Source organism: Pseudophryne corroboree, chromosome 5 (genome assembly GCF_028390025.1).
Source record: "Pseudophryne corroboree isolate aPseCor3 chromosome 5, aPseCor3.hap2, whole genome shotgun sequence".
Taxonomy (NCBI): domain Eukaryota; kingdom Metazoa; phylum Chordata; class Amphibia; order Anura; family Myobatrachidae; genus Pseudophryne; species Pseudophryne corroboree.
Window position 1 is genome coordinate 102,634,113 of NC_086448.1, and position 14,788 is coordinate 102,648,900.

General features: G+C 44.6%; 1 protein-coding gene across 1 annotated transcript in view; it reads right to left on the reverse strand.

The window, feature by feature from the left end:
- The window catches only part of CUBN (cubilin), a 729,033-nt gene extending 720,855 nt beyond the window's left edge, over nt 1–8,178 (reverse strand). Inside the window, exon 1 of the mRNA XM_063921523.1 lies at nt 8,054–8,178. Coding sequence (XP_063777593.1) covers nt 8,054–8,176 — 123 coding nt within the window. The 5' untranslated portion in view covers nt 8,177–8,178. The remainder of the gene's footprint in view (nt 1–8,053) is intronic.
- Nucleotides 8,179–14,788: the final 6,610 nt, after the last annotated feature.

Consider the following 14,788-nt stretch of genomic DNA (forward strand, 5'->3'; position numbering starts at 1 on the left):
ACCCATGTGTTATACTGCACTGAATCTGACAAATGGCACATACCCAACCCATGTGCTATACTGCACTGAATCTGACAAATGACACATACTGAACCCATGTGTTATACTGCACTGAATCTGACAAATGACACATACCGAATCCATGTGTTATACTGCACTGAATCTGACAAATGACACATACCCTACCCATGTGCTATACTGCACTGAATCTGACAAATGACACATACCGAACCCATGTGTTATACTGCACTGAATCTGACAAATGGCACATACCCAACCCATGTGCTATATTGCACTGAATCTGACAAATGGCACATACCCAACCCATGTGCTATACTGCACTGAATCTGACAAATGGCACATACCGAACCCATGTGTTATACTGCACTGAATCTGACAAATGGCACATACCCAACCCATGTGCTATATTGCACTGAATCTGACAAATGGCACATACCCAACCCATGTGCTATACTGCACTGAATCTGACAAATGGCACATACCCAACCCATGTGCTATACTGCACTGAATCTGACAAATGGCACATACCCAACCCATGTGCTATATTGCACTGAATCTGACAAATGGCACATATCCAACCCATGTGTTATACTGCAGTGAATCTGACAAATGACACATACCCTACCCATGTGTTACACTGCACTGAATCTGACAAATGGCACATACCCAACCCATGTGCTATACTGCACTGAATCTGACAAATGGCACATACCGAACCCATGTGTTATACTGCACTGAATCTGACAAATGGCACATACCCAACCCATGTGTTATACTGCAGTGAATCTGACAAATGACACATACCCTACCCATGTGTTACACTGCACTGAATCTGACAAATGACACATACCCAACCCATGTGCTATACTGCACTGAATCTGACAAATGGCACATACCGAACCCATGTGTTATACTGCACTGAATCTGACAAATGGCACATACCCAACCCATGTGCTATATTGCACTGAATCTGACAAATGGCACATACCCAACCCATGTGTTATACTGCAGTGAATCTGACAAATGACACATACCCTACCCATGTGTTATACTGCACTGAATCTGACAAATGACACATACCCTACCCATGTGTTATACTGCACTGAATCTGACAAATGGCACATACCCTACCCATGTGCTATATTGCACTGAATCAGACAAATGACACATACCCTACCCATGTGTTACACTGCACTGAATCTGACAAATGGCACATACCCAACCCATGTGCTATATTGCACTGAATGTGACAAATGGCACATACCCTACCCATGTGTTATACTGCACTGAATCTGACAAATGACACATACACCCTACCCATGTGTTATACTGCACTGAATCTGACAAATGACACATACACCCTACCCATGTGTTATACTGCACTGAATCTGACAAATGGCACATACCCTACCCATGTGTTATACTGCACTGAATCTGACAAATGGCACATACCCTACCCATGTGTTATACTGCACTGAATCTGACAAATGACACATACTCTACCCATGTGTTATACTGCACTGAATCTGACAAATGGCACATACCCAACCCATGTGCTATACTGCACTGAATCTGACAAATGACACATACCCTACCCATGTGTTATACTGCACTGAATCTGACAAATGACACATACCCTACCCATGTGTTATACTGCACTGAATCTGACAAATGACACATACCGAACCCATGTGTTATACTGCACTGAATCTGACAAATGACACATACCCTACCCATGTGTTATACTGCAGTGAATCTGACAAGTGACACATACTCTACCCATGTGGTATACTGCACTGAATCTGACAAATGACACATACCCAACCCATGTGTTATACTGCACTGAATCTGACAAATGACACATACCCTACCCATGTGTTATACTGCACTGAATCGGACAAATGGCACATACCCTACACATGTGCTATACTGCACTGAATCTGACAAATGACACATACCCAACCCATGTGCTATTCTGCACTGAATCTGACAAATGACACATACCCAACCCAAGTGTTATACTGCACTGAATCTGACAAATGACACATACCCTACCCATGTGTTATACTGCACTGAATCTGACAAATGGCACATACCCAACCCATATGCTATACTGCACTGAATCTGACAAATGACACATACTGAACCCATGTGTTATACTGCACTGAATCTGACAAATGACACATACCGAATCCATGTGTTATACTGCACTGAATCTGACAAATGACACATACCCTACCCATGTGCTATACTGCACTGAATCTGACAAATGACACATACCGAACCCATGTGTTATACTGCACTGAATCTGACAAATGGCACATACCCAACCCATGTGTTATACTGCAGTGAATCTGACAAATGACACATACCCTACCCATGTGTTATACTGCACTGAATCTGACAAATGACACATACCCTACCCATGTGTTATACTGCACTGAATCTGACAAATGGCACATACCCTACCCATGTGCTATATTGCACTGAATCAGACAAATGACACATACCCTACCCATGTGTAACACTGCACTGAATCTGACAAATGGCACATACCCAACCCATGTGCTATATTGCACTGAATCTGACAAATGGCACATACCCTACCCATGTGTTATACTGCACTGAATCTGACAAATGACACATACACCCTACCCATGTGTTATACTGCACTGAATCTGACAAATGACACATACACCCTACCCATGTGTTATACTGCACTGAATCTGACAAATGGCACATACCCTACCCATGTGTTATACTGCACTGAATCTGACAAATGGCACATACCCTACCCATGTGTTATACTGCACTGAATATGACAAATGACACATACTCTACCCATGTGTTATACTGCACTGAATCTGACAAATGGCACATACCCAACCCATGTGCTATACTGCACTGAATCTGACAAATGACACATACCCTACCCATGTGTTATACTGCACTGAATCTGACAAATGACACATACCCTACCCATGTGTTATACTGCACTGAATCGGACAAATGGCACATACCCTACACATGTGTTATACTTCACTGAATCTGACAAATGACACATACCCTACCCATGTGTTATACTGCACTGAATCTGACAAATGACACATACCCTACCCATGTGTTATACTGCACTGAATCTGACAAATGTCACATACCCAACCCATGTGCTATACTGCACTGAATCTGACAAATGACACATACCCTACCCATGTGTTACACTGCACTGAATCTGACAAATGACAAATACCCTACCCATGTGTTATACTGCACTGAATATGACAAATGACACATACTCTACCCATGTGTTATACTGCACTGAATCTGACAAATGGCACATACCCTACCCACGCGTTATACTGCACTGAATCTGACAAATGACACATACCCTACCCATGTGTTATACTGCACTGAATCTGACAAATGTCACATACCCAACCCATGTGCTATACTGTACTGAATCTGACAAATGACACATACCCAACCCATGTGCTATACTGCACTGAATCTGACAAATGTCACATACCCTACCCATGTGTTATACTGCACTGAATCTGACAAATTACACATACCCAACCCATGTGCTATACTGTACTGAATCTGACAAATTACACATACCCAACCCATGTGCTATACTGCACTGAATCTGACAAGTGGCACATACTGTACCTATCCCATGTGCTATACTGCACTGAATCTGACAAATGACACATACCCTACCCATGTGTTATACTGCAGTGAATCTGACAAGTGACACATACTCTACCCATGTGGTATACTGCACTGAATCTGACAAATGACACATACCCAACCCATGTGTTATACTGCACTGAATCTGACAAATGACACATACCCTACCCATGTGTTATACTGCACTGAATCGGACAAATGGCACATACCCTACACATGTGCTATACTGCACTGAATCTGACAAATGACACATACCCAACCCATGTGCTATTCTGCACTGAATCTGACAAATGACACATACCGAACCCATGTGTTATACTGCACTGAATCTGACAAATGACACATACCGAATCCATGTGTTATACTGCACTGAATCTGACAAATGACACATACCCTACCCATGTGCTATACTGCACTGAATCTGACAAATGACACATACCGAACCCATGTGTTATACTGCACTGAATCTGACAAATGGCACATACCCAACCCATGTGCTATATTGCACTGAATCTGACAAATGGCACATACCCAACCCATGTGCTATACTGCACTGAATCTGACAAATGGCACATACCGAACCCATGTGTTATACTGCACTGAATCTGACAAATGGCACATACCCAACCCATGTGCTATATTGCACTGAATCTGACAAATGGCACATACCCAACCCATGTGCTATACTGCACTGAATCTGACAAATGGCACATACCCAACCCATGTGCTATATTGCACTGAATCTGACAAATGGCACATACCCAACCCATGTGTTATACTGCAGTGAATCTGACAAATGACACATACCCTACCCATGTGTTACACTGCACTGAATCTGACAAATGGCACATACCCAACCCATGTGCTATACTGCACTGAATCTGACAAATGGCACATACCGAACCCATGTGTTATACTGCACTGAATCTGACAAATGGCACATACCCAACCCATGTGTTATACTGCAGTGAATCTGACAAATGACACATACCCTACCCATGTGTTACACTGCACTGAATCTGACAAATGGCACATACCCAACCCATGTGCTATACTGCACTGAATCTGACAAATGGCACATACCGAACCCATGTGTTATACTGCACTGAATCTGACAAATGGCACATACCCAACCCATGTGCTATATTGCACTGAATCTGACAAATGGCACATACCCAACCCATGTGTTATACTGCAGTGAATCTGACAAATGACACATACCCTACCCATGTGTTATACTGCACTGAATCTGACAAATGACACATACCCTACCCATGTGCTATATTGCACTGAATCTGACAAATGACACATACCCTACCCATGTGTTACACTGCACTGAATCTGACAAATGGCACATACCCAACCCATGTGCTATATTGCACTGAATCTGACAAATGGCACATACCCTACCCATGTGTTATACTGCACTGAATCTGACAAATGACACATACACCCTACCCATGTGTTATACTGCACTGAATCTGACAAATGACACATACCCTACCCATGTGTTATACTGCACTGAATCTGACAAATGGCACATACCCTACCCATGTGCTATACTGCACTGAATCTGACAAATGGCACATACCCTACCCATGTGTTACACTGCACTGAATCTGACAAATGGCACATACCCTACCCATGTGTTATACTGCACTGAATCGGACAAATGGCACATACCCTACACATGTGTTATACTGCACTGAATCTGACAAATGACACATACCCTACCCATGTGTTATACTGCACTGAATCTGACAAATGACACATACCCTACCCATGTGTTATACTGCACTGAATCTGACAAATGTCACATACCCAACCCATGTGCTATACTGCACTGAATCTGACAAATGACACATACCCTACCCATGTGTTACACTGCACTGAATCTGACAAATGACAAATACCCTACCCATGTGTTATACTGCACTGAATATGACAAATGACACATACTCTACCCATGTGTTATACTGCACTGAATCTGACAAATGGCACATACCCTACCCACGCGTTATACTGCACTGAATCTGACAAATGACACATACCCTACCCATGTGTTATACTGCACTGAATCTGACAAATGTCACATACCCAACCCATGTGCTATACTGTACTGAATCTGACAAATGACACATACCCAACCCATGTGCTATACTGCACTGAATCTGACAAATGTCACATACCCTACCCATGTGTTATACTGCACTGAATCTGACAAATTACACATACCCAACCCATGTGCTATACTGTACTGAATCTGACAAATTACACATACCCAACCCATGTGCTATACTGCACTGAATCTGACAAGTGGCACATACTGTACCTATCCCATGTGCTATACTGCACTGAATCTGACAAATGACACATACCCTACCCATGTGTTATACTGCAGTGAATCTGACAAGTGACACATACTCTACCCATGTGGTATACTGCACTGAATCTGACAAATGACACATACCCAACCCATGTGTTATACTGCACTGAATCTGACAAATGACACATACCCTACCCATGTGTTATACTGCACTGAATCGGACAAATGGCACATACCCTACACATGTGCTATACTGCACTGAATCTGACAAATGACACATACCCAACCCATGTGCTATTCTGCACTGAATCTGACAAATGACACATACCGAACCCATGTGTTATACTGCACTGAATCTGACAAATGACACATACCGAATCCATGTGTTATACTGCACTGAATCTGACAAATGACACATACCCTACCCATGTGCTATACTGCACTGAATCTGACAAATGACACATACCGAACCCATGTGTTATACTGCACTGAATCTGACAAATGGCACATACCCAACCCATGTGCTATATTGCACTGAATCTGACAAATGGCACATACCCAACCCATGTGCTATACTGCACTGAATCTGACAAATGGCACATACCGAACCCATGTGTTATACTGCACTGAATCTGACAAATGGCACATACCCAACCCATGTGCTATATTGCACTGAATCTGACAAATGGCACATACCCAACCCATGTGCTATACTGCACTGAATCTGACAAATGGCACATACCCAACCCATGTGCTATATTGCACTGAATCTGACAAATGGCACATACCCAACCCATGTGCTATATTGCACTGAATCTGACAAATGGCACATACCCAACCCATGTGCTATACTGCACTGAATCTGACAAATGGCACATACCGAACCCATGTGTTATACTGCACTGAATCTGACAAATGGCACATACCCAACCCATGTGCTATATTGCACTGAATCTGACAAATGGCACATACCCAACCCATGTGCTATACTGCACTGAATCTGACAAATGGCACATACCCAACCCATGTGCTATATTGCACTGAATCTGACAAATGGCACATACCCAACCCATGTGTTATACTGCAGTGAATCTGACAAATGACACATACCCTACCCATGTGTTACACTGCACTGAATCTGACAAATGGCACATACCCAACCCATGTGCTATACTGCACTGAATCTGACAAATGGCACATACCGAACCCATGTGTTATACTGCACTGAATCTGACAAATGGCACATACCCAACCCATGTGTTATACTGCAGTGAATCTGACAAATGACACATACCCTACCCATGTGTTACACTGCACTGAATCTGACAAATGGCACATACCCAACCCATGTGCTATACTGCACTGAATCTGACAAATGGCACATACCGAACCCATGTGTTATACTGCACTGAATCTGACAAATGGCACATACCCAACCCATGTGCTATATTGCACTGAATCTGACAAATGGCACATACCCAACCCATGTGTTATACTGCAGTGAATCTGACAAATGACACATACCCTACCCATGTGTTATACTGCACTGAATCTGACAAATGACACATACCCTACCCATGTGCTATATTGCACTGAATCTGACAAATGACACATACCCTACCCATGTGTTACACTGCACTGAATCTGACAAATGGCACATACCCAACCCATGTGCTATATTGCACTGAATCTGACAAATGGCACATACCCTACCCATGTGTTATACTGCACTGAATCTGACAAATGACACATACACCCTACCCATGTGTTATACTGCACTGAATCTGACAAATGGCACATACCCTACCCATGTGCTATACTGCACTGAATCTGACAAATGGCACATACCCTACCCATGTGTTACACTGCACTGAATCTGACAAATGGCACATACCCTACCCATGTGTTATACTGCACTGAATCTGACAAATGACAATACAGCAGAAGCAGGACCCAATAACAGTAATTACTGTGCGTCCCTGTAACATATTTATTATTAATTAGATATCTGGTTACCTGAGTCAGAAGTTCAGAGAGATCAGCATCATTCAATTTAATTTTCCCATAGGAACCGGTCTTAAACTCAATATTTTTTACTTGGCTCACTGAAAATATTAAATTTCCATTTTCAGAAGACATCCGCGGCCTATGAGGGAATAAATACTTTATTATCTCCAATTAAGCTGCTGCTTTACTTTTATAACTTTAGCGCTAAACATTAACTGGTCTCATTTCCCCTCCATTTTTCTGCAACATTTTTAAATGGACTTGACAAAAGCAGCGCAGCGATCATATGCTGCTGTATAATAAAGTAATTTTCAAAATAATTTTGTGGTAAGCAACTAATGGTGCTCCAGCGGTTGTGGGACTACAAGTCCAAGCAAGCCACATCCGCTGGAGGACAAAGCCTTATTTTAACAGTGTGTTCAGCTTTCCATCTGTATAGTATGAGATCACACTTACTGGTCATTGTACGCTTCTCTTTTCTGCCTCGCTTTCACTGGCTCTCCAAGGTGACCTATTAGTCCAGTCAATATTACTAACGCTGCTAAGAAATGCCTAGGAACCTGGCCTGGAGACAGCATGGTGCGGACAACTCTCCCCAGGCAGAGAGACTGAAGCACTCACTGCACTGAGACACCTTTTGCATATGAGGACATGTACTTTGGCCTAAGAGATCTGTCCGTTCCCACAAAACCTGCTGAAGTTAGTCAATGCAAGCTCTTCATTCATATTAATTGTTCAACCAGAGTAATGGAAGAGGACAAAGGGCTGACTAGTTACACTTCAAGTACATTGGAACGCTCTCTAGGTGATACCAGGCAACCTTTGCAACACATAAGAATCACAGTGACTGCACAGGGCTAATACACTGTATAAGGTACAAAGCTGTCCCCAATTAAACCATATATATATGTACGTACGTACGTAAGTGTGTGTATGTATGCATTGCAGCATGTTTAGTAAATAAATAAATAAATAAACTATTAGGGCAATTACAGAGTGTAACACTGCAGGACTGGCAGAGTAAACGCCACTTATACATATACACACCTACTTCTGTGCACGGATCTGGTGGGGGCTACATAATATCACATCCCCCTGATAAGAGTCTCAGGTGTAACTCAGGGAGCTCTTTGCGGAGCGTGGGCTAGGTGCATGAACAGGCCTGCTTACACAAGTGCATACATTGAATTTCATTTTGTTGGATACATCATGCAATTATCTTACATGTGATGAAAGGGATGGAGAAGGTGCACTTAGGGAGCAGTTTCATGTTTAGTAGGTGGATGCAGAGGTTTTTGTCTAGCTGGAGAAAGGGTTAGGCCATAGGCATTTAACAGGATGCCCTCTGCAGCTTCCAGTCGGATTTCTGGGGCTGCTTTAGAGGTGGACGTTGCTTCAAATGTCATTGTTTCATGATGGTTGGAGGACTGCACATGCATCAGAGACCGTGCGCATGCGACTCCATACAGCTGTGATGTCTTTCACAGTACCCATAAGCCTCAGCATGATTGACATATGCAGTGGACGGCGAAAGGGAGCACTGTACAAAGCAGTGGACCCGTTGCCTCAGGCACCCGAAGCATAATCCCCAATAAATGCCAGCACCGGGTGGAAAAGGACACCGGCATCGGGGCTAATAGGATAGCCCCTGGTGATCCTATTAGCAGCGGTAAAGTACCACTTCTAATAATATACCGCCTTTCTCTTACGTCCTAGAGGATGCTGGGGTCCATTTTAGTACCATGGGGTATAGACGTTTCCGTAGGAGCCTTCGGCACTTTAAGACTTTTCAACAGTGTGAACTGGCTCCACCCTCTATGCCCCTCCTCCAGACCTCAGTTTAGAAAATGTGCCCAGGAGACTGGATGCACACTAGTGGAGCTCTACAGAGCTTTGCTGGAAAAATACTTTTAGGTTTTTTATTTAACAGGGAAGCTGCTGGCAACAGCTTCCCTGCTTCGTGGGACTTAGGGGGGGAAGTAGGAAACAACTTTTCAATTAGTTAATGGTTCTGCTTCCGCTGACAGGACACCATTAGCTCCTGAAGGGTACTGAACACAGCCCAAGCCTGGCCAGCGTTCACTCCCACAGCACTGCCGCCACACCCTAACAGAGCCAGAAGTCAGAAGGCTGGTGAGTATATTACCGGAGTCCTGCAGAGAGGGGATCCTCCGGTCATCTTTGGCGGCATACAGGTACAAGCGCAGCGGCGGGACGCTGTGCGCCATGTCTCTCAGCACAAGGGTGCAGAGCGCGCAGGGGGGGGGGCGTGCTCTGAGGGTGAGGGCATGGTTTAAAACCTTACTCTCACTGGCAAAAAAGGGTACATACATGTGCCATCCCCAGACAGTACAAATATTACATTGCTGAGGCTGAAGGGCGGAGCTCCTCCTCAGACTTGCCAGGACACTCACTGGGTGCCATTTTCTCCTGCAGAAACTCCAGTGTGAAACTCCTGAACGCTGTTTCTCCTCATGACAACGCTGATACAAGTACAGGGTGTTATAGAAGGGGCAGAGAGTGTTCATTATAATTAGGTCTGTGGGCCTATTATTGGTATATGCGCTGTAAGTGGGTAATATTTCCACAATTCTCAATAAGGCGCAGTGTGTGGACTGGCAGATCCCTCTGTGTCTCTCTGACAGACTTTAGTGTGGGTCTGTCCCCAATAGCTCCCCTGTGTGATAGGTGTGTGTGTGTGTGTGTGTGTGTGTGTGTGTGTGTGTGTGTGTGTGTGTGTGTGTGTACAAGTGTGTAACATGTCAGACATTGGGGAGGGTTCTTACCAGGAAGAACCCATTTTAGATGCACAAGAGGGTAATGTGGTGGCCCTTCCCTCTCAGAAGGATCCGGAGTGGGTGAGAATGTTGCAAAAGAATATGTCAATACAATTATCTGAGTCTGAACAACAGACTAAATATTGGAGGCAGTCTGTGGAGGATGCACTGTTTACTGACCCCTCCATATCATCCACTCGGGTCCCATCCAGTTCCCAGAAAAGGTCTCTGGCCCAGATAATGCAAGGGGACACAGACACAGATTCCGACTCTGACGTCGACACTAGGGATTTGAGAGGGGTAGACCCCAAATTAGCCAAAAGCATACAATGTAAACAATAAAAGCATACAATAGTTGCTTGTAAAAGCATACAATAGCTGCTATAAAGGAAGTGTTGGAGTTTCCTGAAACAACACTGGTCCCAGAGGAAAGGATTATTTTGAATTAAATAAAAAGCAGGTTGTGACTTTTCTTCCTTCAAAGGATTTGAATGTGTTCTTTGAAGAATCCTGGGCTAACCCTGAGAAGAACTTTACCCTTCTCAGAAGGATACATGTAGCGTACCCTTTCCCTGAGGAAGACAGGCACAAATGGGAGACACCCCCAATGATAGACACCTCAGTTTCTCGGCTGTCTAAGAAAATAGTTTTGCCTGCCCCTGGTTCAGCCTCTTTAAAAGATCCAGCTGACCGTAAATTAGAAACAACCCTAAAATCCATATATACGGCTAACGGAACAGTGCTCAGGCCCACCATAGCTTGTGCGTGGGTAGGTAACGCTGTATAAAAATGGTCTGACAACTTGCTTGTTAACATAGACACAGTTGACAAGGATGAAATAGTCCTAACTCTCGGCCATATTAAAGATGCTGCAGGTTACTTAGTTGAAGCTATGAAGGATATTGGGTTGCTGAGTTCAAGATCCTCCGCTATGGCGATTTCAGCCCGCAGGGCGCTGTGGATCCGGCAATGGAATGCTGATGCAGAATCAAAAAAGAATATTGAGGCGCTTCCTTACAATGGAAAAGCCCTCTTTGGAGACAAGCTGGATGCCATGATTTCAACAACTACATCAAGCAAGTCAGCATTTCTGCCTTCCGCAGCTGCTCCACCTAGGAACGGATTTCATTCTCATACGATGCAATCCTTTCGGCCCAACAAGTCCAAAAAGGCAAAGGGTACCCCCTTCTTCGCCGGAAGAGGTCGAGGAAGATGTAAAAAATCTACAACACCATCAGGCTCGCAGGAGCAGAAGTCAACAGCTACTTCTGCTAAAACATCAGAATGACGCTGGGGCTTCCCTGCGGGAGTACGATCGGGTGGGGGCACGTCTACTGTCTTTCAGCCAGGCCTGGGTTCACTCAGATCTGGATCCTTGGGTATTGCAGATAGTATTCCAAGGGTACAAATTGGAATTTCAGGACTTTCCCCCATGCCGATTTTTCAAATCAGCCTTACCAGCTTCTGTTCAAGACAGAGCAAAAGTCCTGAACGCAATACAGAAATTAGGTCAAGACAACGTAATTTCCTTAGTTCACGTGTCACAACAGGAAAAAGGGTTTTATGCAAGCCTGTTTATAGTGCCGAAACCGGATGGCTCGGTCAGACCGATTTTAAACCTAAAGACTCTGAACCTTTATATGAAAAGGTTAAAATTCAAGATGGAATCCCTGAGAGCGGTGATCTCCAGCTTGGAGGAAAAGGAATTTCTGGTATCGATGGACATCAAAGATGCTTATTTACATGTTCCCATCTACCCGCCGCATCAGGCATACCTGAGGTTTGCGATGCAGGACTGCCACTACCAGTTCCAAACATTGCCTTTCGGGCTCTCCACAGCTCCGAGAATATTCACCAAGGTGATGGCGGAGATGATGGTTCTTCTTCGCAAGAAAGGAGTCAAAGTCATCCCATACTTGGACGATCTCCTCATAAAAGCGAGATCCAGGGAGAAACTAGTGCAGAACATTGCACTTTCGCTGACGGTGCTTCAACAGCACGGTTGGATCATAAACCTTCCAAAATCACAATTGGAACCCACAATGAGGTTATCATTTCTGGGAATGATATTGGAAACGGAAGCACAGAAAGTATTCCTACCGGTGGAAAAGGCTCTGGAGATCCAGAGGATGGTCAAACAAGTTTTAAAACCAGCACGCGTATCGATTCATCAGTGCATCCGCCTGCTGGGGAAGATGGTAGCGGCCTACGAGGCTCTACAATTTGTCCGATTCCACGCCAGGGTGTTCCAATGGGACCTGCTGGACAAGTGGTCCGGATCGCACCTACACATGCACCGTAGGATAATCCTGTCAACAAAAGCCAGTATTTCACTCTTGTGATGGCTTCAAAGTTCTCACCTCCTGGAGGGACGCAGGTTCGGGATTCAGGCTTGGATCCTGGTGACCACAGATGCAAGCCTCCGAGGTTGGGGAGCAGTCACGCAAGGGGAAAGCTTCCAAGGACGACGGTCAAGTCAAGAAGTACTCCGTCACATAAACATTCTGGAATTGAGAGCTGTGTACAACAGCCTTCATCAAGCAGCACACATTCTTCAAGGTCGTCCCATACAGATCCAGTCAGACAATGTAACGGCAGTAGCTTACATAAGAGGTGCAGAGGTGACAAAGATACTCCCCTGGGCAGAAAGACATGCAAAAGCTCTGTCGGCAATTTTCATTCCGGGAGTGGACAACTGGGAAGCAGACTTCCTCAGCAGACACAATCTCCATCCAGGAGAATGGGGCCTTCACCCAGAAGTCTTTGCAGAGGTAGCAGATCGTTGGGGAGTTCCTCAAGTAGATATGATGGCATCACGTCTCAACAAGAAGCTTTAAATCGGACTGGTTTGAGCCTCTACAAGAGGTAGAGTTGAAGTTTCTCACTTGGAAAGTGGTCATGCTGTTGGCCTAGGCCTCAGGTAGACGAGTGTCTGAATTAGGGGCTCTGTCACACAAGAGTCCTTATTTGATTTTTCATGAAGATAGAGCTAAACTGCGGACGTGTCAGCAGTTTCTTCCAAAGGTTGTGTCTTATTTCCATATCAACCAACCTGTGGTGGTGCCAGTGGTTTCTGACACCTCAGCCGTTTCAAAGTCCTTGGATGTCGTCAGAGCGTTGAGGACTTATGTTGCAAGAACGGCTCGGATAAGGAAAACAGTATCTTTGTTTGTCCTCTATGACCCCAATAAGATTGGGGGTCCTGCTTCTAAACAGACTATTGCGCGCTGGATCAGAGGTACCATTCTTCACGCTAATTCCACGGCAGGATTGCCGTTACCGAGTTCAGTAAAGGCCCACTCTACAAGGAAAGTGGGTTCTTCCTGGGCAGCTGCCCGGGGTGTCTCGGCGTTGCAAATTTGCCGAGCAGCTACTTGGTCAGGGGCAAACACGTTTGCTAAGTTTTACAGGTTTGACACCTTGGCTGCTGACGACCTTCAGTTTGGTCAGTCAGTTCTGCAGGAACATTAGCACTTTCCCGCCCGTACTGGGAGCTTTGGTACATCCCCATGGTACTAAAATGGACCCCAGCATCCTCTAGGACGTAAGAGAAAATAGGATTTTAATTACCTACCGGTAAATCCTTTTCTCTTAGTCCGCAGAGGATGCTGGGCGCCCGCCCAGTGCTCATTTTTCCTGCAAATTATGTTTTGTCTTTTTACACAGGTTCTCATGTGTTAAGATGTTTTACAGCAGTTGCTGTTATGTTATGCATGCACGTTAGCATGGGTTATGTTGAAGGCCATGCTAGGCGACATGTTTTTGGTATGGTGTTAGCTGGTGTGAATCTCGCCACTAGTTTAATGTAAATTCTTCTCTCGAAGTTGTCCGTCTCCTCGGGCACAGTTCCTATACTGAGGTCTGGAGTAGGGGCATAGAGGGAGGAGCCAGTTCACACTGTTGAAAAGTCTTAAAGTGCCGAAGGCTCCTGCGGAACAGTCTATACCCTATGGTACTAAAATGGAAC